This window comes from Alligator mississippiensis, chromosome 5 (genome assembly GCF_030867095.1).
Source record: "Alligator mississippiensis isolate rAllMis1 chromosome 5, rAllMis1, whole genome shotgun sequence".
Taxonomy (NCBI): domain Eukaryota; kingdom Metazoa; phylum Chordata; order Crocodylia; family Alligatoridae; genus Alligator; species Alligator mississippiensis.
In genome coordinates this window covers 213,859,493-213,884,723 of record NC_081828.1, presented here as the reverse complement: position 1 = coordinate 213,884,723, position 25,231 = coordinate 213,859,493, and the positions used below count along the sequence as shown (strand labels likewise).

Below are 25,231 nucleotides of genomic sequence, written 5' to 3'. Positions count from 1 at the left end.
AAGCCAGCCAACTCTAGGTTCAAGCTTTTCCAGTCATTTTTATTTGTCTCAGAGAGGCTTCACAGTCATAATACTCAAAGCAGCCCAAACCAGGGATGGGGGGGTCTCTTTGGCTCTGGGCTTCTTCCCAGCACTACAACCCACCCTTCCTTCACTCTGCTCCTGGAGCTCGTAACCCTCCCCGATGACCCTCTCTCAACCCCAGCTGATGACTAGTAAAGGAGGATGTGGCTCCATCCTCCTTTACTAGTCTTCAGTTGCCTCTTGTCCACAACTTGCCCACCAGATAGACTATTACCGATGGAGTGCCTTCAGCTGCGTTTCAGTCCCCTAAAGGCTGAGATCTTCCTTGTAGAGCTCTCCCCAACAAGTTGCCATCCTCCCTTGCTTGGGATACATGTTCTGGACAGCTTTTGCCCCTTTGGCTTGAAAATAGTCCTAACCTCCTCCACATTTGATATCTTGAGTGATTCGGTCCAGTTGCAGTCATTAACTATCCCCTTAATTTGCCAAAGTTTGCTCTTTTCAAATGACAACAGCAGCAAATTGCAGAACTACTTTTGCTTATCCTTTCATGTCATTTTGCATCGAATCGGTTCTTGACCATCACTTCTACAATGCCTGCAACGCTTCCAAAAAAAAAGCAGTCTCGAATAGCATCGCCTTTTGCGGATTCAGTGAAAATTTGATTAGAAATCATCTGTCAGCAATTACCTCCAGGGATGCTTGTGCCCTCTCATCATCAGCATTTCTTCTCCAGTCTGTATCAGGGAAGTTTGGTCTCCCACAATGACCTGAGTCCCCATTGTACTTACCTGTCCAATAACATTACAGAGGTCTCTATCCATAGCCAAATTCAGCCCTCTGGGACCAAGTGCACCTCTACCACAGAAGAACCCATTCTTTTACCGTCTTTTTCCAGAGCAATATTGATCCAAACAGGCTTTTTTTATTCAGGGGATCCCTTCTTATTTCTACATATTTAAATGCATATCTTCTGCTCAACTTTCCCTTTGAAAGTGTAGGGCACTGTGACATTTGATAGGAAGATTTAAAGTGGTCCAGACTTGTCCAAGCTTCTGTCCAGCCCCACTCTGAAGGTTTGTAAGTCCCTGGATGAATGTGGGCTGAGTTTCAAGATTGTAAGGAAAGATGAAACCAAAGGTCCAAGTCCAAGTCTTTTTTAAATAAAGAAATTCCCATTGACTCTAGTGGGTTTTGGATGAGCCCCTTGGGTACATTTCATGAGGTTGAGATGTCTTAGGCCTTTTTTGACGCAGCTGTGATACAGCCATATCATTTGCCAAAACTGTCTGTACATTAAGGCTCATTAACTCATGCTAAGTGCCCTCTGAGGGCACTTACACAGGTTACTTTTTTCACACAATCAGACCTCTGAAAGCACTCAACAACTGTGACCTAACAGCTGTAGCCTCACCCCTTCTTGCCAAGCCTATAGTGCCAAGTCAGAGCCATGCAAGCAAGAGATGGTATTAACCTTTAAAATGCAACTGCTCACAGCTCGTTCCAACTTTAACACTGCTTCACTTTCCGCAGATTGGCTATGGTCTGCAAGTAATGTGTAACTTCACCCTCAGACTCATAAGACTCCTAGGGCCTTTGTACTTGCCACATTTTTTGCCTTTTTTTGCTCTGCAAGTGGATGAGTGTTTGCGTGAGCTGGATTTCTGGATACTTTAAAAGTCTTTGTGGTGCATTAAAGTAAAACTCCTCAGATGTAGTTTAGTTTGGCTCACTGGGAATTAAAGCGTTGTGTCCATGGATTAATTGCGTGCAAACACAAAGGCACTCAGAGACGTGTAATGAGCCTCTTTGTTTACCAGATGGCTGTGACTTTTTTGTAGGTCACCTCTTCAAATTGATTTTGCTTTCAAATTGCTTCCACTTTTTCTTTTCTTGTGTGGTTTGCCAGGTCCCTGCGGCACGGGCACAGGCACGGGGTAGGAGGTGGAGGCCCCCAGGTTGTAGGGGGTGGCAACGCTGGACCATCCCACTTTTCTGAAGCACTTGCTGGAGTCTGGGCTCATTTCATTTGAAAACCTAGCATGTGCAAACAATAATACAATGCTCCAAAGCTTAATTTGTTTGAAAGCCTCGTGCATGCAAACACTGATGCAACGCTCCAAAATAAACAAGTTTAAATTTTATAAACCTATTTAATTTAATGAGGATTACAACCCGTGGTGTGTACAGGCACCCTATGTCCACTAGCTTGGCTGGACCAATAAGCAGCACCAGCTGCTTTTAAGGAAACTGCAGGAAAGCTCAAAGCAAATGATTATGGGGCAGCCTAGCCCTTTTGACTCCTATTACTTGGTTATTTGGCTCATGCCATAAAGCATGAAGGCTTAAAGACCTTGCCAACTTGTTCTTTGTGATCCAGCCACCTGGTGGGATGGGATCCTCTTATGGTTTGAAGGATCAGTTGTCTTTATGGCTTTGCTTCAGAGATAATGTGGCTTGGATACCAGGACCTGTGTTCACATCCAGACTTTTACAAAACCTGAGGCCATTTTTACCCAGAGATCCAGTGATATGTAGATTTGGATCCATCCTACACTCAAGGGTGTTTTGTTCTAAACCTTTTAGTGTTTCTGGATAGGGCAGGATATAAATCTAAATGATAATGAAGATGGTGATGACAATGTCCTGGCTGTGTTTAGATAATAAAGGAGAGACCTGAGAAACTGGTGTGTGCATGTATGTGTGTGTGTGTGTGTGTCTGTGTGTATGTGTGTATATGTTTGTTTGCCAGGACAGATAGTTCTCACTTGTGGTTGTTCTGGCTCAGGATATCCTAGGACAGACTTTTGTCTCCAGGTCGTCCATTAAATCAGCCATTGTGAACTCTTGGCTGAATCCAGTCTTTATAACACTAGTACTGTTGGCCATGGATTTGTTTATCACAGGTTCAGCTAATGCTATGGATCTGAAAACCACCGTCTGAAAAGGGAAGCATCACTCTGACTCTGTGCTTTCTCTTCACTTACAGAAGTCGAGGGTGCCTTTGTAAACAAGGAGAAGGTGCAGAAGGAGGTGAAGGCTGCCCTCAAGGAAAGCGCCACATTGAGCTGCGAGGTGGGCCAAGCTAAGACGGAAGTGAAGTGGTACAAGGACAAAAAACTGATCACTGCCAGCAAGAACTTCAAGGTGGAGTCTGAGGGCAAAGCCCGGCACCTGGTCGTGCAAGAGTTGGAGAAGAAAGATGCTGGAGAATACACCTGTGAGGCAGCCGGCCAGAAACTAACCTTCAAGGTCACCGTCACAGGTGAGACAACTCTGTTTTCCTCTATTTTTCCTCTTCCTAGCAGGTTTAGCAGATTGAATAAATGCTATATTTTAAGAATCCTGTCCACCGGAATTTCATTTGTTGGAGCAAATTAAGGGATCAGTTGTGGTTCCTGTAGCTTTGATGCACAAATGGGTTGAGGACTTTGGAAGCCATGTATTGTTTTTAGTAGTTTATAAGTACTTTAAGACAGGGAAGATTATCTTCAACTTATCTGGAATGGGCCCAGCCTATTATGAACAAGCAGCAACCCCTCCTTTCTTACAGGTATGTTGGTTCACCCAGAGTGTTGGTGAACAAATGTGTCAGCCTTCAGTTAGGTGCAGCCCCAGGGAAGTTGCAGAGCTGGGCCATAGTGAAGTACCATGCAGAGGTGTTTGCACTCCCTAAAGGTTTCTCTATGTTGGCCCCAGAGACCTGGTGGGAGAGACAAGGGATTGCCTTCACATGAGCTCAGTGTGCCTTACCAACCACACAGGTGACAGGTGGGGCAGAAGGCGAGGCCTGGAGTGTTATCTGCATGTGAGCTGTGCTGAAACCTCCTGGGAGCCTGGACTGAGGCAAGATGGGTAACATCTTGCAATGATCCTCAGAGCTAGGTTGTGTCTTTCCAGGGATGAGGGCAGAAGGAGCCCTCCTGGGAAATAGATACCAGAGGATGCACTTACTATAGAGTTCTGGGTTAGAAAAGAGGATTTTGCCACCCCAGCTCACCCATCCTTTTCCTGCAGACAGACTGGTGATTGTAGCCTTATGGGAGAGGAGCATTTCATTCTCTCAGCATGAAGCTGGGTGCATAGATAAATACCGGCCTATGTAGCTTGGTTTGCCCCAAAAGACTTCACCCCCCATTGGGACCATAGCTGGGAAGGGATGGGGTGCAGCAAAACATCTCTATGTGTTCGTTAGCATTCAGGGCTGCAGGAATGCAAGCTTTATGCAAGAGCCCTGAAGAACCCGCCTGTCTCTGCACTCCGCAGTAGATGCATCCTCTGGCACCTATATCCCATGAGCTTTCCTGCCCTCACCCTAATGGAGCCATGACTGGAGAGGTGCAATATAGCTTTGAATATCATTGAGCTATGTTACCCATCTTGCCTCAGTCCAGGCTTCCATCAGGTTACATTATGTATTCGGTGCTTTGTTAAGAATCCTAGACCCGCACTCGCCTGGATGCTATGCTTCACACACACTCAATCACCGCTTAGTGGATCTTGCTCAGGGGACCAGCGATAAAGTCCACAATGATCATGTGTTATCTGTAGCAAGGTGCCTCCTTCCAGAACTGTGTAGATTTGCAGGTGTGAATAGGGGAAGTTCAAGAGTCATGCTTGAAGCACACAGCTTGATCTCTACCGAGTGACACAGAACTAGTTTAATCTAGTTCACTGATTCTTAACCAGGCTGCTTTGGCACTGGGGGTGCTGTGAGATCCTTTGAAGGGGCCCAGAGGCTCCTGCATAAAACTAGCATGGTTAGGTATGCAAACACACATGATTAACAAGATAAACCCAGAGATTTCAAATAGGAATCCACACTATCAAAACCATTCTGACCTGTCATTAACTTTCTAAGTTCTTTGCAGCACAACAGTTGCTCTATTATTTTTCCATAGTCACAAGTGAAAGCTAAGAGCTGACATTTTCAGAGCAGTGGTTTGAGTCTAAAAAGGTTGAGAACTACAGAGCTAGTATTTAGGGCAGGGCGGGCAAAGTCCAGCCTGTGGCAGACTCCATTTCCCAGCAGCCCCTGCGTGCATCACTGGGGTTGGCTTCCAGTGGTCATGCCATGGCAGCATGGGGCCGGGGTTTCCGTGGAGACTGGCCCCAGGCTGGGCTTAATTTGTTTGAAAACCTAGTGTGTGCAAACACTGATACAAGACTCCAAAGCTTAATTTGTTTGAAGGCCTAGTGCATGAAGACGTGCAGACGTGGCTGGGCAGGGAGCTACTCAGGGGCTAGGATCTTGCGGTGGTGCCAGCATGGTCCAGAGCCAGGCAGAGCCACGATCTGCAGCCCTCACACCCTGGGCAGCAGTGTACCAGCTGCAGATCATAGCTCTGCACCACTGTCACCACTGCCAGATCCCAAGCCCAAGCCTGGCGTAGCTCACCGCCATGTGCCATACCCTGCCAGCACTGCTGGGGCCAGTCTCCATAGAAACCCCAGCCCCATGGTGCCATGGCACCACCCTGCTGGGATCTCCATGGAAGCTGGCCCTAGTGATGCAGGCAGGGGCTGCTGGGAAATGGAGTCCAGCTGCCAGCCGGATCTGCCATTTTGCCCATCCCTGGTTGAGGGTATGAGACTTGGACTCTCTTCCCCTCTATGTCTATTGCCAGTTCCTTATAGTCCTTGTGGCAGAGGTTTAATGGTATTAACCTTTAAAATGCAACTGCTCACAGCTCGTTCCAACTTTAACACTGCTTCACTTTCCGCAGATTGGCTATGGTCTGCAAGTAATGTGTAACTTCACCCTCAGACTCATAAGACTCCTAGGGCCTTTGTACTTGCCACATTTTTTGCCTTTTTTTTGCTCTGCAACTGCATGAGTGTTTGCGTGAGCTGGATTTCTGGATACTTTAAAAGTCTTTGTGGTGCATTAAACTAAAACTCCTCAGATGTAGTTTAGTTTGGCTCACTGGGAATTAAAGTGTTGCGTCCATGGATTAATTGCATGCAAACGCAAAGGCACTCAGAGACGTGTAATGAGCCTCTTTGTTTACCAGATGGCTGTGACTTTTTTGTAGGTCACCTCTTCAAATTGATTTTGCTTTCAAATTGCTTCCACTTTTTCTTTTCTTGTGTGGTTTGCCAGGTCCCTGCGGCACGGGCACAGGCACGGGGTAGGGGGTGGAGGCCCCCAGGTTGTAGGGGGTGGCAATGCTGGACCATCCCACTTTTCTGAAGCACTTGCTGGAGACTGGGCTCATTTCATTTGAAAACCTAGCGTGTGCAAACAATAATACAATGCTCCAAAGCTTAATTTGTTTGAAAGCCTCATGCATGCAAACACTGATGCAATGCTCCAAAATAAACAAGTTTAAATTTTATAAACCTATTTAATTTAATGAGGATTACAACCCGTGGTGTGTACAGGCACCCTATGTCCACTAGCTTGGCTGTACCAATAAGCAGCACCAGCTGCTTCGAAGGAAACTGCAGGAAAGCTCAAAGCAAACGATTATAGGGCAGCCTAGCCCTTTTGACTCCTATTACTTGGTATTTGGCTCATGCCATGAAGCATGAAGGTTTAAAGACCTTGCCAACTTGTTCTTTGTGATCCAGCCACCTGGTGGGATGAGATCCTCTTACGTTTTGAAGGATCAGTTGTCTTTATGGCTTTGCTTCAGAGATAATGTGGCTTGGATACCAGGACCTGTGTTCACATCCAGACTTTTACAAAACCTGAGGCCATTTTTACCCAGAGATCCAGTGATATGTAGATTTGGATCCATCCTACACTCAAGGGTGTTTTGTTCTAAGCCTCTTAGTGTTTCTGGATAGGGCAGGATATAAATCTATATGATAATGAAGATGGTGATGACAATGTCCTGGCTGTGTTTAGGTAATAAAGGAGAGACCTGAGAAACTGGTGTGTGCATGTGTGTGTGTGTGTGTGTGTGTGTGTGTGTGTCTGTGTATATGTGTGTATGTGAGTATATGTTTGTTTGCCAGGATAGATAGTTCTCACTTGTGGTTGTTCTGGCTCAGGATATCCTAGGACAGACTTTTGTCTCCAGGTCGTCCATTAAATCAGCCATTGTGAACTCTTGACTGATTCCAGTCTTTATAACACTAGTACTGTTGGCCATGGATTTGTTTATCACAGGTTCAGCTAATGCTATGGATCTGAAAACCACCGTCTGAAAAGGGAAGCATCACTCTGACTCTGTGCTTTCTCTTCACTTACAGAAGTCGAGGATGCCTTTGTAAACAAGGAGAAGGTGCAGAAGGAGGTGAAGGCTGCCCTCAAGGAAAGCGCCACATTGAGCTGCGAGGTGGGCCAAGCTAAGACGGAAGTGAAGTGGTACAAGGACAAAAAACTGATCACCGCCAGCAAGAAATTCAAGGTGGAGTCTGAGGGCAAAGCCCGGCACCTGGTCGTGCAAGAGGTGGAGAAGAAAGATGCTGGAGAATACACCTGTGAGGCAGCCGGCCAGAAATTAACCTTCAAGGTCACCGTCACAGGTGAGACAACTCTGTTTTCCTCTATTTTTCCTCTTCCTAGCAGGTTTAGCAGATTGAAAAAATGCTATATTTTAAGAATCCTGTCCACCGGAATTTCATTTGTTGGAGCAAATTAAGGGATCAGTTGTGGTTCCTGTAGCTTTGATACACAAATGGGTTGAGGACTTTGGAAGCCATGTATTGTTTTTAGTAGTTTATAAGTACATTAAGACAGGGAAGATTATCTTCAACTTATCTGGAATGGGCCCAGCCTATTATGAACAAGCAGCAACCCCTCCTTTCTTACAGGTATGTTGGTTCACCCAGAGTGTTGGTGAACAAATGTGCCAGCCTTCAGTTAGGTGCAGCCCCAGGGAGGTTGCAGAGCTGGGCCGTAGTGAAGTACCATGCAGAGGTGTTTGCACTCCCTAAAGGTTTCTCTATGTTGGCCCCAGAGACCTGGTGGGGGAGACAAGGGATTGCCTTCACATGAGCTCAGTATGCCTTACCAACCACACAGGTGACAGGTGGGGCAGAAGGCGAGGCCTAGAGTGTTATTTGCATGTGAGCTGTGCTGAAACCACCTGGGAGCCTGGACTGAGGCAAGATGGGTAACATCTTGCAATGATCCTCAGAGCTAGGTTGTGTCTTTCCAGGGATGAGGGCAGAAGGAGCCCTCCTGGGAAATAGATACCAGAGGATGCACTTACTATAGAGTTCTGGGTTAGAAAAGTGGATTTTGCCACCCCAGCTCACCCATCCTTTTCCTGCAGACAGACTGGTGATTGTAGCCTTATGGGAGAGGAGCATTTCATTCTCTCAGCATGAAGCTGGGTGCATAGATAAATACCGGCCTATGTAGCTTGGTTTGCCCCAAAAGACTTCACCCCCCATTGGGACCATAGCTGGGAAGGGATGGGGTGCAGCAAAACATCTCTATGTGTTCGTTAGCATTGCAGGAATGCAAGCTTTATGCAAGAGCCCTGAAGAACCTGTCTGTCTCTGCACTCCGCAGTAGATGCATCCTCTGGTACCTATATCCCATGAGCTTTCCTGCCCTCACCCTAATGGAGCCATGACTGGAGAGATGCAATATAGCTTTGAATATCATTGAGCTATGTTACCCATCTTGCCTCAGTCCAGGCTTCCATCAGGTTACATTATGTATTTGGTGCTTTGTTAAGCATCTTAGACCCGCACTCGCCTGGATGCTATGCTTCACACACACTCAATCACCACTTAGTGGATCTTGCTCAGGGGACCAGCGATAAAGTCCACAATGATCATGTGTTATCTGTAGCAAGGTGCCTCCTTCCAGAACTGTGTAGATTTGCAGGTGTGAATAGGGGAAGTTCAAGAGTCATGCTTGAAGCACACAGCTTGATCTCTACCGAGTGACACAGAACTAGTTTAATCTAGTTCACTGATTCTTAACCAGGCTGCTTGGGCGTCGCGGGTGCTGTGAGATCCTTTGAAGGGGCCCAGAGGCTCCTGCACAAAACTAGCATGGTTAGGTATGCAAACACACATGATTAACAAGATAAACTCAGAGATTTCAAATAGGAATCCACACTATCAAAACCATTCTGACCTGCCATAAACTTTCTAAGTTCTTTGCAGCACAACAGTTGCTCTATTATTTTTCCATAGTCACAAGTGAAAGCTAAGAGCTGACATTTTCAGAGCAGTGGTTTGAGTCTAAAAAGGTTGAGAACTACAGAGCTAGTATTTAGGGCAGGGCAGGCAAAGTCCAGCCTGTGGCAGACTCCATTTCCCAGCAGCCCCTGCGTGCGTCACTGGGGTTGGCTTCCAGTGGTCATGCCATGGCAGCATGGGGCCGGGGTTTCCGTGGAGACTGGCCCCAGGCTGGGCTTAATTTGTTTGAAAACCTAGTGTGTGCAAACACTGATACGAGACTCCAAAGCTTAATTTGTTTGAAGGCCTAGTGCATGAAGACGTGCAGACGTGGCTGGGCAGGGAGCTACTCAGCGGCTAGGATCTTGCGGTGGTGCCAGCATGGTCCAGAGCCAGGCAGAGCCATGATCTGCAGCCCTCACACCCTGGGCAGCAGTGTACCAGCAGCAGATCATAGCTCTGCACCACTGTCACCACTGCCAGATCCCAAGCCCAAGCCTGGAGTAGCTCACTGCCATGTGCCATGCCCTGCCAGCACTGCTGGGGCCAGTCTCCATAGAAACCCCATCCCCATGGTGCCATGGCACCACCCTGCTGGGATCTCCATGGAAGCTGGCCCTAGTGATGCAGGCAGGGGCTGCTGAGAAATGGAGTCCAGCTGCCAGCCGGATCTGCCATTTTGCCCGTCCCTAGTTGAGGGTATGAGACTTGGACTCTCTTCCCCTCCATGTCTATTGCCAGTTCTTTATAGTCCTTGTGGCAGGGGCTACCTCCAATGTGTTTGTATGGTGCCAGAAATGCAGGTGCTAATTTAATGCTACTGCTACTTCCTTTCCTGTGTTCTTGTGACGAGGTATTGGCAGAATTCACAGATTTCATTGGAATCTGACAGGCTGCCCTGCAAGCACTTCTGCCATGGCCTTGGACTTGCAACCTCTGGGCTGTCAACTATATGCCTTAGTGCCCACGCTGCCTCAACTCCCATTCCTGCTGCCCATAACGACAGCGAGCGTTAGGATTTCTGCACTTACAGTGGGATTATACAAGATGGGGCTGTACAAAAAACCCTGCCAAAGGCAGAAAAACCCCTGCACTGAATCTAACCCAGGTGAAACCTTGGCTCTACGTTGCCTTGAGAGAGTGTAGGATGAGCGCTGGTAGGGTGATGAACTGTTTTTGACTTGCTAACACAGATCCTTGATTTTCTTACAATATATGTTAAACAATAGCCAGACAATTTATTAGACAGAAAACCCTCAAACTGATTCATGTGTTGTTGTGGCCATTTTAAGGACGCACAGTCAGATTAGAGATGTGAATTGAACTGTTTTGCTTTTTGCAGCTTTAAGTTTCTGGATATAACTCAGCTGCATTTTTCTCCTGTGTCAGAACCCGAAATTGTGTTTGCAAACAAGGAGAAGGTGCAGAAGGAGGTGAAGGCCACCCTCACAGAGAGCGCCACCCTGAGCTGCGAGGTGGCCCAGGCCAAGACCGAAGTGAAGTGGTACAAGGATGGAAAACTGGTCACTGCCAGCAAGAAATTCAAGGTGGAGTCCGAGGGCAAATCCCGGCACCTGGTTGTGCAAGGGGTGGAGAAGAAAGATGCTGGAAAATACACTTGTGAGGCTGCAGGCCAGGAGTTGACCTTCAAGATTGATGTCACAGGTGGGAAGGACACATCTCCATCCCCCCAAATATTGCCAGAGTCTGAAAACAGACTGCCCCGCTCCCCCTACCACTGTGGGTTGCACCCTGCTCCACCCCACCTTCCTGGTGCTCTGCTCATGGAGGGACATGGTGGCTGGCTGTGCAGGGCTGAGGGGAGAGGGATGGCTGCAGAGCATGGCACGGGGAGTGGCCATGTTGCGGGAAGCGCTCGCCAGCTGTGTGGTGCAGGGAGTGGATCCGGGGTGTGGTGCAGGGCATGTGGGGGGATGTGGTGCACAGGCTCAGGGTGTGGTGCGGGGAACAGCCATGGTGGGGGGAGCAACCGCTGGCTGTGGCCTCATTGTGCAGACAGCAGCCTTGGGGTGTGGTGCATAGTGCTCAGTGGGGTGGGATGCATGGCTGTGAGCGGGGTGGCATGCGGCTTCAGGGCATGGCATGGGGGGTGCTCACTGGATGTGGGGAGTGGCCCTGGGGTGCGGCACAGAGTTTAGGACGCCTTTATTCAGAACATTACATAGGCCAGTGTTGATCTGTAAGTGTATTTTTAAATGGTTTCCTGAATTAGGGTTGTAGCATTCCCAGCTTGAGTGGGAAAAAAAATTTGAACCTGGCTTAGAAGACCGTGAGGAGTTCAAGTCGGTGTTAGTATTCACATTTTAGAGCGCTGTGCTCATCCAGACTGATCCAAAACTCTGATTTGTATTTTTTGAGGTTTTTTCATTTTAAGATGTAGATCCCAACCTCAGGGTGAGGCATGCCTCTTCCCAGATAGTGAAATGCCTTTCTGTCCTGGAAGATACCTAGCAACTTCTTAGATTGGTGCATTAGGTCCAAATTGAACAAGGTGCCCAAATAGGTTGAAAACTTTAAGCATGTTAAATCAAAGGAACTGCTCAACCACCTAAGGTTGCACGTGTGCTGATGTGAGTAGCCAAAATGGATTCTGCTAAATGCTATGGGTATTGTACTAGTTACAGGGTCTGTTCTGGAAGATTACCCCATCATTTGATTTCATGCTCGTGAGAAGAACAGAAAAAGGAAGAACTTTTGTACTGAATGACCCGTTTTCAAAATATTTAAAACTGCCCAACAGAGACTACTGCTGTCAGCAAATGATGTGCTTCAGGGTTTACAAATATGCAGATCTGCTAAGACACATTAGATATGCTAATGTTCATCAATCTTTAATTTTCCCATGTCTCTAACTCAGAGCCAGAAACAGGATTCATAAACCAGGAGAAGGTGCCGAAAGAGGTAAAGGCTGCTCTCACGGAGAACACCATCCTGAGCTGCGAGGTGGCCCAGGAGAAAGCTGAAGTCAAATGGTACAAGGATGGGAAGCTGCTCATCCCCAGCAAGAAATTCAAGCTGGAGTCAGAAGGCAAAACCCGACGTCTGGTTGTGCAGCATGTGGACAAGAGAGATGCTGGAGACTACACCTGTGAGGTTGCGGGCCAAAAACTGACCGTCAAGGTTGAGGCAGTCGGTGGGTGCTCTTCTCTCGGGCACTGGTATTGGGCAGAATTAGTCATTGGGAGTTATTGTGGGGGATGCGTGCATGGTATGACTATCTCATATTCCTTAACTTCTGGCCACAATCGGGCCAAGATTTTCCTGAGGGTCACATCACTAAATTCAAATGAACTACATCACAAATGGCTTCGACTCATTGACTCGATGGGTGTTGTGTGGGTGGCACAGAATGCAGGATACGGCCAGCAGTCTGATGCCTGGGATTGCACCGGTTGTTTTTGCATTGTCTCCTTTGCACACATTATCACAAAGCCACGCATGGAGATGATGGGTGAAGAGAGAGAAGATTGCTTAGCAGCAACAGCTCTCAGTAACAAGGTTTGCCTTGGGCCATGGCAGTGCATTATGGGAGACAGAAAAGAAGCTAAAAGACGAGACGCACAGTAAGCAGATATGGCAACAGACAGAGACATGGCAACACGGTGTGTTGAGTCCTGTGAGTGATTTAAATTGGATTTAAGATTGATGCGAGAATAGGAAAGAGAGAAACGAAGATCATCATAACACACTGCAAAACAAGTGTTTTGAGGGACATGCTCGTGCGCGTGCGTATTTGTGTGCTGTGATGATGTCATAAATTATGAACAATTTGCACGGGTTATTTCCTTTCATCCCTCTCAACAAAGGGTGCAAAACAAATGACTGATCTTCAGCTCAGTCTCCAGGTCATGATGGGTTTACATGGGGATGGCGGGCCTACGGTATGAATTGTGGTGCAAAACATGGTTGAGAAATACACTTTTAAGGAGAAGAAAAGCCAGTTCGATGACTCTTTCTTTTGATCATGTCCATAGAAGCTGAAGCAAAATTCCAAAAGAAACTTGTCCAGAAGGAGCCCATCGTCGTTCAGGAACATGAGAGCATCACGCTGGCCACTTCAGTAACTCCTGAAACTTCTGCAGTTAAGTGGCTCAAGGATGGGGCTGAGATCAGGGGAAGCAAGAAATATGAGATCAAGAGCGATGGGGCCTCCAGGACACTGATTGTGAAGGTGGCTGAGAGCAAGGACACTGCCGTCTATACCTGTGAGACCAAGAGTGACAAGCAGGAGTTCAAAGTACAGGTGAAAGGTGAGAGAAAGGAGCAGCAGGCACATGCCAGCTTGATTCCTACTAGAACTAAACTTGTCTCCCTGGGCGAGTGAGGCCCAGGGGTCAAACCTAATAATTATTCTCCTCCTTCATTGCTCTGCTGTCTGGGTCCCTTGTGTTGCAGCTGTCATGGCTCGCGCTAAGGTTTGGCCAAACCATTTGGCCAACATCTGTACCAGTGAGTCTCAGCCATGGTGCCAAAGCACTCTGCGGTCCCTTAACATCCTGCCAAGGATACTGCAGGGTGTTAGATGTGCAACCATGCTTCATAAGGTAAACCCAGAGATTTCCAAGAGGAATCCATAGCATCAAGCGTTTTGCCCTGTTCTGGGATTTCTGAGTCCTTTGCAATAGTCCTCAGCTCTATTATTTTTCTGTAGTGAAAAAAAACTGATGGAAGCTAAGAGTTGGCATTTTTGGAGGGGTTTCTTGACTCTAAAGAAGGGTGCCTTGGGTCTAAAAAAGGTTGAGGACCAGTGGTCCCTACAGAGGAGAGCAAGGTGCTTCCTATGCCCAGTAGGCTAGTTTAGGACCCAGCCTGTCTCAGCAAAGTTTTAGCCTCATTTACACGGGACCTGAGCCATTGTACCTTGCTCTGTTCCTGGAGCAGCATGTGCTGCCCCTTCCTCCAGGGAGCAGGTGTAAATTTTCTCTAGCCCAGAGAGGTGGAGTAGGGCTGGCCCAGGAATGGATGAATCCTTCCATCTAACTTGATTCACTGAGATATCATCATAACTTTTAGTTGAGACGCTCTGATTACCCAGAGGAGTGGTTGCTGCGTTCAATAAACACAGAAATACATGAATGAGAAGAACTAAACAGTAAATTTTAACTGTGGAGCAGTAGGCAACTTCTGCAGACTCTTTGTCTCTTGCTAGCTAGCTAGATGCTCACTAACTGAAGGATTATCTCCCAGTGCCAACTCTCTCAGTCTCCTGTTAGGGAGCATCTATCAATTATAACCTGTATCATTATACCCAGGTAGGAAGAGAAGGATAGGTCTACAGCCAATCTCCATTTGACTGGGGCAAGTTCCTTGTATCTCTAGTGTCCTCAGATATAAAATAGAGGTGACTGTTTTCCTCACCTTCCTGAAGTGCTTTGAAATCTCAGGATTAAAAAGTCCATTTTATTGTCACCGAGTTGGAATCGGTGCCCACTGCTGACGCTCTCTTTCATTTCCACTTCCCTTTGTTCCCCAAATCCTGTTATTTAAAAGTAAAAAAGAGGTTCCCGAGGTGATTTGCTCAGCTCCTTTGTGTTCATTCTAACGAATCACAGAAATCCCTGTGAAGTTTGCAAAGAAACCGGAAGCCGTGACTGCTGAGATAGGAGGGAGCCTCTGCCTGACCTGTGAGCTGAGCCAACCCAAGGGGAAAGTGGTGTGGCGCAAGGGCGGCGCGGAGGTCAAATCCAACAAGCGCTTTCAGATCCGGGAGGACGGTGTCAAGCGGATCCTGACCATCACGGGGCTTAGGGCTGATGACGAGGGAGAGTATACCTGTGAATCCCGAGATGACAAGAGCACTGTTAAGGTCACTCTCACAGGTACAGTGCCAAAACCAAACTGTGACAAACAGCTCCCATAGGGGCACTTATGTATGGAAGCAACAGGGAAGCTGATTGCGGGGGGGTGTCCATCTGCACATGCAGCACAGCAATTGGGGAAAGGGTTGTGGCTCATCCCTGGCTCATAATATCGTTGCTTTTATGCAGAAGTTTATGTGGCATTTGGGGCAATAAAGGGTCCCCTATTGCAGATGATGAAGGAAGGAAATGCAGCATGTGCAGGGAGATCCTGAGTATCTATATTGCTAGAGTTAAGAGTTTCCTTCTGTGTTTCGCCAGCTCCATGTATAGAAATAGGTCAGTGAGAAATAATGTGACAAGAAATCTTCCTTGGATTTCTCAAGTATATTTAACAGCCTTGTGGTAGCAGGACATTGCCAGAGCCCCTGTTCCCCTACTTTACCTGTGTCAGGTTAGGGTGTTTTGGGTATCCTTGGGTGCTTTGTAGTTGGGTGACAGGGTTGTTTGTGGTGTTTTCGGACTAGGTTAGACAAGCACATGCATGGGATGGTTTGGATAGGGGTGCACCTGCCTTGAACCAAGTGACCTGCACTTATGGCAGAACAATCCCCTGCACCGGTGCAAGCTGGGGCTGACAGGCTGAGCAGCAGCTCTGCAGAAAAGGCCCTGGGGGTGACAGTGGACATTAGGCTGAATATGAGCCAGCAGTGTATGCTTGTTATGAAGAAGTCTACTGGCATACTGGGTTGTATTGGTAGGAGTGTTGCCAGCCAGATGAAAGGAAGTGATTCTTCCTCTCTATTCAGCACTGGGGAGGCCACATCTCGAGTCCTGTGTCCAGTTTTGGGACCCCCACTCCACAAAGGATGTGGAAACACTGGAGAGAGTCCAGAGGGCAAAGAAAATCATTTGAGGACTGGGGGACATGACTTCTGAGGAGAGGCTGAGGGAACTGCAGAAGAGAAGACAAAAGTGTGATTTAATAGCAGCCTTTAACACCCTGCAGGGGGTTCAAAGAGGATGGAGCTGGACTATGCTCAGTGGGGGCAGATGACAGGACAAGGAGCAATGGGCTCAAGTTGCAACAAGGGAAGTTGAGATTGGATATTAGGAAAAACGTTCTTACTGGAAGGTTAGTTAAAGCACAGGAACAGGTTACCCAGAGAGGTGGTGGACTCTTCATCCTTGGAGGTTTTTAAGGCCTAGCTACACAAAGCCTGGGCTGGGATGATGTAGTTGGGGCTGGTCCTGCTTGGAGCAGGGGGTTGGACTATATGTGACCTCCTGAGGTCCCTTCCCACCCTCGTTTTCTATAATGACCTCCTGAGGTCCCTTCCAGCCAGAGGCACCAAGGGCCCTGGTCCCCCATGGGAAGAGAGCTGTCACCTGAAATGCATAAAACTTTCTACATGGCCATCATCGTGGGCCCCACCACCCCCGGCAAAAAAATAAATAAATCAGTACCTTTGCATCCAGCCCTACTTTTCTATGATCCTTTGACCCCTGTATCACAGTTCCCAAACTGCTCAAGTTGCAAAGTCTCTGTCAAAGCAATGTTTATTCATACCAACGATGATATTACTGATCCTTTCTACTCTTCTGAGGTGCTCATGGGCTGGGGTTATCCCACGGATGCACTGCTAAAATCTTTCCTTCTTGTTTCTCAGTCCCCAGAGTGGTGAAGTTCACTACAGGCCTTCTCAACACGGTGTGTGAAGAAGGAAAGGAGGCCAACTTCAAATGCACCGTCTCTCCCAGCGATGCTGTGATTACATGGCACAGGAATGGGGTCAAAATTGAAGCCAGCAAGAAATATGTGATCTCTCAGAAGGACTCAAACCACAGCCTCACCATCACTGACTTGACCATGAAGGATGCTGGGGAAATCTCAGCCATAGCTGAGGGTGTGGAAACCAAAGCCACCCTGAAGGTCCGAGGTGAGAGACTGAAAGTCCCCTTTGCCCAGCTATGATTTTCCATCATGGGGTGTATTGTTTCATGCATTTCTTTTCCTGTTGACTGGATTAGCAATAGGTGTGAAAAATCCCATCCTTTCTGGCGCATCTCCACGAGATGCTGAGCGCACAATGGCATATCACAGCACAGAGCATGCTAATACACTACTGCCCAGTATTATTTTTATTATATTATCTTCATAAAATAACCATTATGTTACATTAAATTACATTATGTTACATTTAATAAAATAAATGTACCCCCACACAGTAGCATTACCTAAAAGACATTCACAAGCACTATTACACATTGTCTCCAGTTACTGCACATTTATTTAGTGCTTGCACTGTAAATGTACTAAATATAAGCACTAACTCAAGGCGCAGCAATGACTGCGCAGTAGCATCTCTTGTAGACATGCCCTCTGGGCATTAGATTAAAGCCCACTGTGTGATGCTGCTGAACCTGCTCTTTCCCTTCTCTAGGACCTTCCTTATTTTTATTTCCCCAGATTCAACCCATTCATCCTGATCTTATAGCCAGTTTTCTGGATTCTCTCATCTTCTAATCTTGTCTCCTTTCCTTTCCCAGAGGCACCGGTGCTGTTTAAGAAGAAACTGGAGACCAGAACAGTTGTAGAGCTGGACACGGTGACTCTGGAGGTGGAGCTGACCAAGCCTTCAGCGGTGAAATGGATGAGGAACAGCATCATGCTGCAGCCGGGCGGAAACCTAGAGATCACGGCTGAGGGGACAAAGCACAGCCTGACAGTGAAGAACATCACCTTTGCAGACCGGGGCTTCTACTGCTGTGAGGTTCCTGAGGACAAGACCCAAGCCAAGCTGAATGTGGAAAGTAAGATGAGGCCAAATGGCCACCTGCTCTGTAGTTTATACCAGGCGTTGGGAGGGCAAGTCGATCCTCCTACCAATAGGGGAATATAAGCCCTAGCTCTACAACAGAGAATGAATAACTGGTTATTTGCTTTATCCAGCTCCTTCCAAGATCCCCTGCTTTTCTGCAGCACTCACTCTGCTCACCATTAAGCCTGTATCCAACTTCTGTGACATATCCTGCTCCACTTTTACTTTGTCTTTTCCCCCAGATCATAGATTCGTAGATTCATAGATTGTAGAGTCAGAAGGGAGCACAAGGGATCATTGTGTCTGACCCCCTGCCCCTGGCAGGAAAGAGGACCGAGGTCAGACGACCCCAGACAGATCATTCTACCATTCCCTACCCCCACCTCTCCTATGTACCATATCCCCTGGAGCAGTGTTTCTCTACCTTTTAAGTTGCAAGTACCCCTTAACTTCTGAAAATTTTACTAAGTACCCCAACACTCAACTTTCCAGGGGATTTTATATTTACAGACTAATGTGTGCTATATGTTGGAAGAAGGGCTGTGTATATAAGGCCGTGATATGACAGATGTCTGATCTGGTGTGGGTAGGGTTGCCACCTTTTATACCAGGGGTGCACAACTGAAGTATGTACCTGGGTGAGAAGTGACGTTGCCCAAAGCTAGGAGGGCTGAACCCCTCCAAATTATTACTGGGGAAATGTAATGCGTGGTGCACCAATTTTTTTGCCATAGTTTTAAGAGGAAAAGAGGGCAAGAGAGTGTTGGGGTCCCCACATACCCCTTGCCTATGTCTCGCATACCCCCAGGGGTACGTGTACCATAGGTTGAGAAACTATGCCCTGGAGAACATTCCTGCAAATTCAGTTGATGTGAATATATCATACAACAGCACCTCTTCCACTGACGTGTTGAGCAGTCAAGTAAATGTAGTGATCTGTCTAACCTTTGTAGTTCATTCCCCTCCTGAGCCTTCCCTTGGTCCATGTGGCTGTGTTTTGTAACTGCTTCAGGGCACTGGCATGTCAACATGGTACAATGCAATGTCATGCATAGATATCCAAACCATCTGTGTCTGAGCTAGCTTGGGAACCAGAAGTAGTATAGTTGCATTAATACCATGCTCCTCCAAGGCTATTATATCTTGCTTCTTGGCACAGGTTGTGAGCCAATGTGGATTGCCACGTCTATATGGCTACACTGTTTCTGGTACTCAAGGTAGCTTCTTCAGAGGTAGCTGGGATTTCTAGGTATGATCCTGAATTGTGCTGTGCAGACATTTTGAAGCATCTAGGTGATCAGGAACAGCCAGCATCAAGAAGAAGTTATGCCTGACCAAACTCATGTCCTTCTATAATAAGGTGACAGTCTCTGTGGATGGGGAAAGAGCAGTTGATTAGATATTCCTTGATTTTAGCAAGGCTTCTGACACCGTCTCCCTCAGCATTCTCATTAACACGCTAAGGAAATACAGTCTAGAAAAAAAGTGCTATACGGCAGATACAAAACTGGTTGGTTTATTGGGCTGAGTGATGTGTAGTTGGGAGGAGGGATCAAGTGGGGTTCCCCAGGGTTGTGTCCTGGGTCCGGTATCAACATCTTCATTAATGATTTGGATGATAGGATTGAATGCACACTTACCAAATTTGCAGATGACACCAAGTTGGGTACAGTTACAGACACTCTGGCTAGGATCCAGAATGACTAGGACAGACTAGAAAAATTGTCCATAATAAACCAGAAATTCAACAAGGACAAGTGCAAAGTCCTGATCTGAGGTGGAATAACTGCATGCACAAATACACCCTGGGGAATAATTGTCTAGGCTACAGTCCTGCAGTGAAGGACTGGGGCCGTTATTGTGGACCATAAGCTGACAGTGTGCTTTTGTGGCAAAAAAAAGCTAACCTCCTCCTGGGTTGTATTAACAGGGGTGTTGCTTGCAAATCAAGGGAAGTGATTCTTCCACTCTGTTCAACACCGATGAGACATAATTTGGAGTCCTGTGTCCAGTCTTGGACCCCACTCTCTAAAAAAGACATGGACAGATTGCGACAAGTCCAGAAAAGGGTGACAGAATGATTAGAGGCTCGGGGAACATAGCTGAGGAGGAAAAGCTGAAAGAAGTAGTGTTATTTACTCTACAGAAGAGAAGTCTGAGGGGTGGGGGGATTTGCTAGCAGTCATCAAATACCTTCAGGGTGATTATAGAGAGGATGGAGATGAGCTTTTTCTCTGTGGCTGTAGGGGGACAGGAATAGGAGGCAACATTCCCAACTTGCAACAGGGGAAATCCAGGGTGGCAGATTAGGAGGAACTTTATGACTATGAAGATGTTCAAGCCCTGGGACAGACTTCCTAGAGAAGTTGTGGGATCTCTCCCCACTGCATTAGAGGATTGGGGCGTCCCTTTTAATTAATGTTTTATACAACAAACCCCATCCTCAATTAAAGGATATAACACTGTCTATTCTAAAATACTTTCCCCTTGATCTCATTACCACACTCCTTACCTTTTGAATTCCCCCAATCCTCTAATGCAGCTTTACCCATCGCAAGTGAAATCATGGGCCTGCTGAATTCAATGCAATGCTCCCATGGATTTCACCTGGACCAGTAGTTTACCCCATGTCCTCTGCTTAGCAAGCCTGAATAGCTCTATGCTGCTCTGTAAATGTAAGTCAGTCTTTTTCCATGTCCCCTGCCTTTCTCATCCTACCATACATTAATCCACGTGATGAATTCTCTGGTTTATACAAGAACTTGATCGTCATGCTCTAGTAGCTTGCCACGTTCAGGTTAGAGATGTAACTGGTATAGGAAGAGCATGCTACGTGGCATTGTTTGCATGCATTCCAAAAAGCAGATTAGCACTCAGAGGCATCCCAAACTGATGACAAACTGCATCATGCAAAACAGGGTCTGTGTAATCTCTTTCTCCTGCTGCTCATACTTTATCCTCCTCCTCCTCCTCAAAGCCCTCCCTGCTGACAGCTGACAAGAGCTGCTGTTTGAGTATCTAGGCACAGGATAGTTATCAGCTCTGGCAACAGCTGCTCGTCTGCCCTCCGACCCCATGGAGCAGTTCTGGGAAAGAGCCACAGAATCACAGGGCTGGGCCCTCGAGGATTATCTGGTTCAAAGACAGAATGTGCCATTCCTGCCTTGGCCCAGAGAAATGCCTGCAGAGCCTGTTTTATTTAAACCTCCAAGGAGGGAGTTTCTACAGCTTCTCTGGCAGCTTGTTCCACCCTCCTACTGTTGTGACAGTCAGGAAGGAGTTTTTGAGCAGACCCTGGCTGTGATGAGGGAAACCATGTGTCACCGCCAGGCTGCTAAAGGCAGGGGTGTATTGTGAGCCAAACAGCTAGAGAATGAAAGATGAGCAAAGTAGATGTGGTATTTGTTGTATCTGCTAGTGAGATCTCTATCTATCTATCTATCTATCTATCTATCTATCTATCTATCTATCTATCTATCTATCCTAGCAAAGTGCCCATCAAGAATGATGGGCAGGCGGTGGGAATGGAGCGCCGCCACCCAGCGCCCCGCACTCCTGCCACGCCACATCCTGCCACGCGCAATCCCACCGCCCCACCCCGCTCTGTGTCCAGCCCTGTGTGCCCTCCCATGCCCTACACATACACACCCACACACATCCAGCCACAAACACCCACCCACACAGCTGCATGCCACACACCCATCCAACCATACACCACACACACACCCAGCTACATGCCACACACCCTCCCAACCACACACCACACATATACCCAGCCACATGCCACATGCCACACACACATACCCAGCCACACACCATACCCACCCAGCCACACACCATACACACACCCATCCACCCAGTTAGCCACACACACACCCACCCACCCACCCATACAGTGACGCTTCACACTCACATCCAGCCACATGCCACACACACAAACATCTACACACCACACCTACCCAGTCACACACCACCCTCCCACCCAGCCACACACCACACACACACCCAGCCACACACACACCCATCCAGCCACATGCTACACACACCCACTCAGCCACGCACACACCCAGCCACACTCTGCACTCTGCACACACCCAGACACAAACACAGGCACATGCCACCCCCACACCCAGCCCCGTGCAGCACACACACGCCTCACTGCCTGGCCCAGTCCACGCCATGGAGAGACTTATGTGTCGCTGCACCATTGTCAAAGCAGGGGCAGCGAAGTGGGGAGCAGAGGCAGAGCAGAGACCACAGCTGCAGCCATCCATGCCCCAGGCACAGATGGGGGGCCATGTGCCCCTCTGGGTTCCCCGGCGCCACCTCTGGAGGAGCCTCCAGGCTCCAAATGTCCCACGATCCAGCCTAGCCATGGTTGCATTCACCGTGACTGGGGCATCAGCTGGGCAGAGTCGTGGGGCCATCAGAGCCTGGTGGCTCATGCAGGGGCACAGCGCCATGGAGCCCAGGGGGCGGTGCAGGTCCCCCTCCCCTGGTTCCCCCGTGGCATGCACAGTGGCGGGAGTCACCTTCTTCCAGCCCTAGAGGAGCTGCTGAGCTCTCCCGGCCTCACAGCCTGGCCCAGCCTGAGCGCAGCCTGCCCCTTCCAGCACTGGGATCAGCCAGACACAGCCTCAGCCTGAGTCCCCCCTGGCTCTTCCACCAGTGGCGGGCCACCGCGACCCCGCCTCCCCTTCCTGCCCGCCAATCTTCTTTGCAAGCTTTCGGGTATAAATGCTCTTTGTCAGCTTGCAAAGAATTGTGTATATACAGACACACATATACATAGGGGTATAGGGTATAGGTTGTAGCCATGTTGGTTTAAGGACATAGGCAGACAAGGTTCTTTGGGTAAATCCGATATCTTTTATTAGACCAACTCAAATAGCTGGAAAAATTCTTTGCAAGCTGACAAAGAGCATTTATACCCGAAAGCCAAACAGCTTATATGTATATATGTTCAATAGACTTTAGAGTTTCAGCTGAAGGGGAAAGGCAATTAAGTAAAATAGAAGGCATCCTCTTTCGTTCCTGCCTTTGACCTGTTATCAGTCCTAATTGATTTATTTCTGCTTTGATTTCACATGATTTTGGCCTCATTTTAGTCCACTTGAGCTATATACTTTTTAAGCTGAGAAAGCATTGGGAAGGGGAAATTGGTCATACAAGCTTTGATCACAATTCGGCTTCTGGAAAAAAAAACCCTAAAAAAACAAAGAAAAAAGTAAAACTAAAAATAATAATTCAGTGGAAACCTTTTTTAGACCACAAGCACAGCTCACAGATCTTGCAGCCAAACACTGCAAGACTGCGATAAAGTGAAAATCATTAAATAAAAATGAAACCAATGAGCCTTGCTTGAGCTGCCATAAGTTTCAAATAATAATCAGCATAGGCGATTGAGATGAGTGAAAAACCTCAGGGAATTTGGCTTCTGTTTCTCCTGTCAGCCCATCTGTGAGCAAATGGTTATTATTTTGAATTTGTGGGTTATTAAAAGGAGTTGTCTTCTGTTTTCTCTTTTAACCTCTAAGGATTCGTTCTCACCACGTCTCTTTGGCAGGGTGGTGCGTGAACTGGTCGATCAGTCAGCAAACATATAAATACATTTGATGCTTGATATGCCAAGAACAAGGGGTCCTTCACCTTTGTCATATGATACTGCTTCAATTTGGAGACATGGTCTTTAATATATTTGTTTTATGCGATTAAGTGGTTTTATGTTGGCTTAGGAATTCAGAGATCTTGAGTTTGATTCTAGGTTTTAGTCCTCATTTCATGCGTAACCGTAGTCAAGTTTAATCTCTCTATTCCTCAGCTGCAAAATGTAGATAATAGTCATTGCCTGTGATCTGTTTACAGCAAGATTTATTTCTGACCATGCGTAGGTCCAGTGTTTAGTACCATGGAGCTCTACCATCATGTAGGTCTTCAGGTAGTCTAGCCAATGCAGATAATAAGAAAAATACACACTTATACATACAGACTTAACATGCATATTCTGCGAGCATATGTGCTCATCAGCTTGCTTGAAAGTTCATGGGAAAAACTAAAGGGACGCTGATACAAAATGAACTGAGATTTAAGTTAAAGCAGGAATTATATAAAAAGTAGGCAGCAAATTTGATAGTTAAAAATCTCTCAATTTGAATAATTTTAGGGGAGGCAATTCACATAAATAAAATTCATATTTTTAAAGACATCTTTGACCCGAGTGCCCATTTAGCATTTGCAGTGGAAAGAGCTTCCTGGACACACTGCGTATGTGCATGCTGTGTCCAGGCAGGGATCTTCCCTTCAACAGTGCCCCTAGCTGCCTCTGCTTATATATGCCTGACTTAGGAAAGCAGACATGAAGCCTCTTCAGAAATGTTCCCTCTCCAATTACTCTCAAGACATCCACTGTGCCAGGGAGCGGGGATGTGAAGCAACCCCAGAATAGCCTCCCTGTTGCATTTCCAGTGTTGGTGCAATTGGGTGGGAATGGATGTCTTTGGAAGTATCCTTCTCGGAGACATTGGGACCTGTCCACATTACAGTCGATACTGTCCATCTGTCCATCCATCCAAAATAGTTACACTGGCATAATTATACCACCTCCCTGAATGACACAAGCTAAACTCAGAAAAGCCCGGCTGTCTTTAAGATTTTGCTGGCATGGCTATGTTGGCCAAGGGTCGTGATCTTGTCTTGCCCTGCAGCCAACAAGGCTGGCCTGGCAAAACTTTGTAGCATAGGCCAGACTTGTGAAGACCTGTGCCATGCCAAGTAGTTATGGGCTGTAATCCCCCATCTTCTGCTTGATTGTGCCGGTCTGTTTAGCTGTGCTCTTACTAGCAGTGAGCATATAATGCTGTTGAGTACAGAGAGTGCAGTCTGGTCCTCTGTCTTCTTGCATGCAGAGTCTCTCCAGGCATTTTCCAGTCTATAGGTGACATTTGGCACTCCTTCCAGCGAAGCATTTTGCCCTTGCTGCCATGTTAAAGCTGTGGCTTCTGTGACTTCTGTTTCTAGGCATTGGCTAGTTGTCATGGCTGGCTCTTAAAAACAAAATACATCCAAAGGGCAGTAGCATCTCACCCACTACTGAGACAGTAGGAGGTTGGCTGCTTTTAATTGGTGCCATTGAGTGTTTTACTCCTTTGGCTTATGCACACGATGAGTTTGCACATTTACATCTTTTTAAATTCACGTCCTGAAACGGAGACGTATGTAGGGCGGGTGTGTGTGTGGGGGGGCGGGGGGTGTTATTTGTGCAAAAGAACTGCTTGCCCCTTCATCACCTACACCTAATGTCTTCATATGCTATAGCTCTCAATAGTGGTGTCCATTGATACCGGGCAGTGTGCATGGGAACTGGCTGCACAAGAAGCTCTAAACCGAATTGAGACTATCCCAGTTGATCTTTGAGGAACGATAGCTGGTGAAAGAGGAACCATCCCTTTGATATCAGGGAACAGCTCTGAATAAACT

General features: G+C 47.3%; 1 protein-coding gene across 1 annotated transcript in view; it reads left to right on the top strand.

Annotated features, from left to right (window-relative positions):
* Window positions 1-25,231, top strand: part of OBSCN (obscurin, cytoskeletal calmodulin and titin-interacting RhoGEF) — a 247,659-nt gene that overhangs the window by 51,805 nt on the left and 170,623 nt on the right. Inside the window, exons 13-20 of the mRNA XM_059729369.1 lie at window positions 3,014-3,289; window positions 7,225-7,500; window positions 10,504-10,779; window positions 11,993-12,268; window positions 13,110-13,385; window positions 14,688-14,954; window positions 16,604-16,873; window positions 17,484-17,747. Of these exons, the coding sequence (XP_059585352.1) occupies window positions 3,014-3,289; window positions 7,225-7,500; window positions 10,504-10,779; window positions 11,993-12,268; window positions 13,110-13,385; window positions 14,688-14,954; window positions 16,604-16,873; window positions 17,484-17,747 (2,181 nt within the window). The remainder of the gene's footprint in view (window positions 1-3,013; window positions 3,290-7,224; window positions 7,501-10,503; window positions 10,780-11,992; window positions 12,269-13,109; window positions 13,386-14,687; window positions 14,955-16,603; window positions 16,874-17,483; window positions 17,748-25,231) is intronic.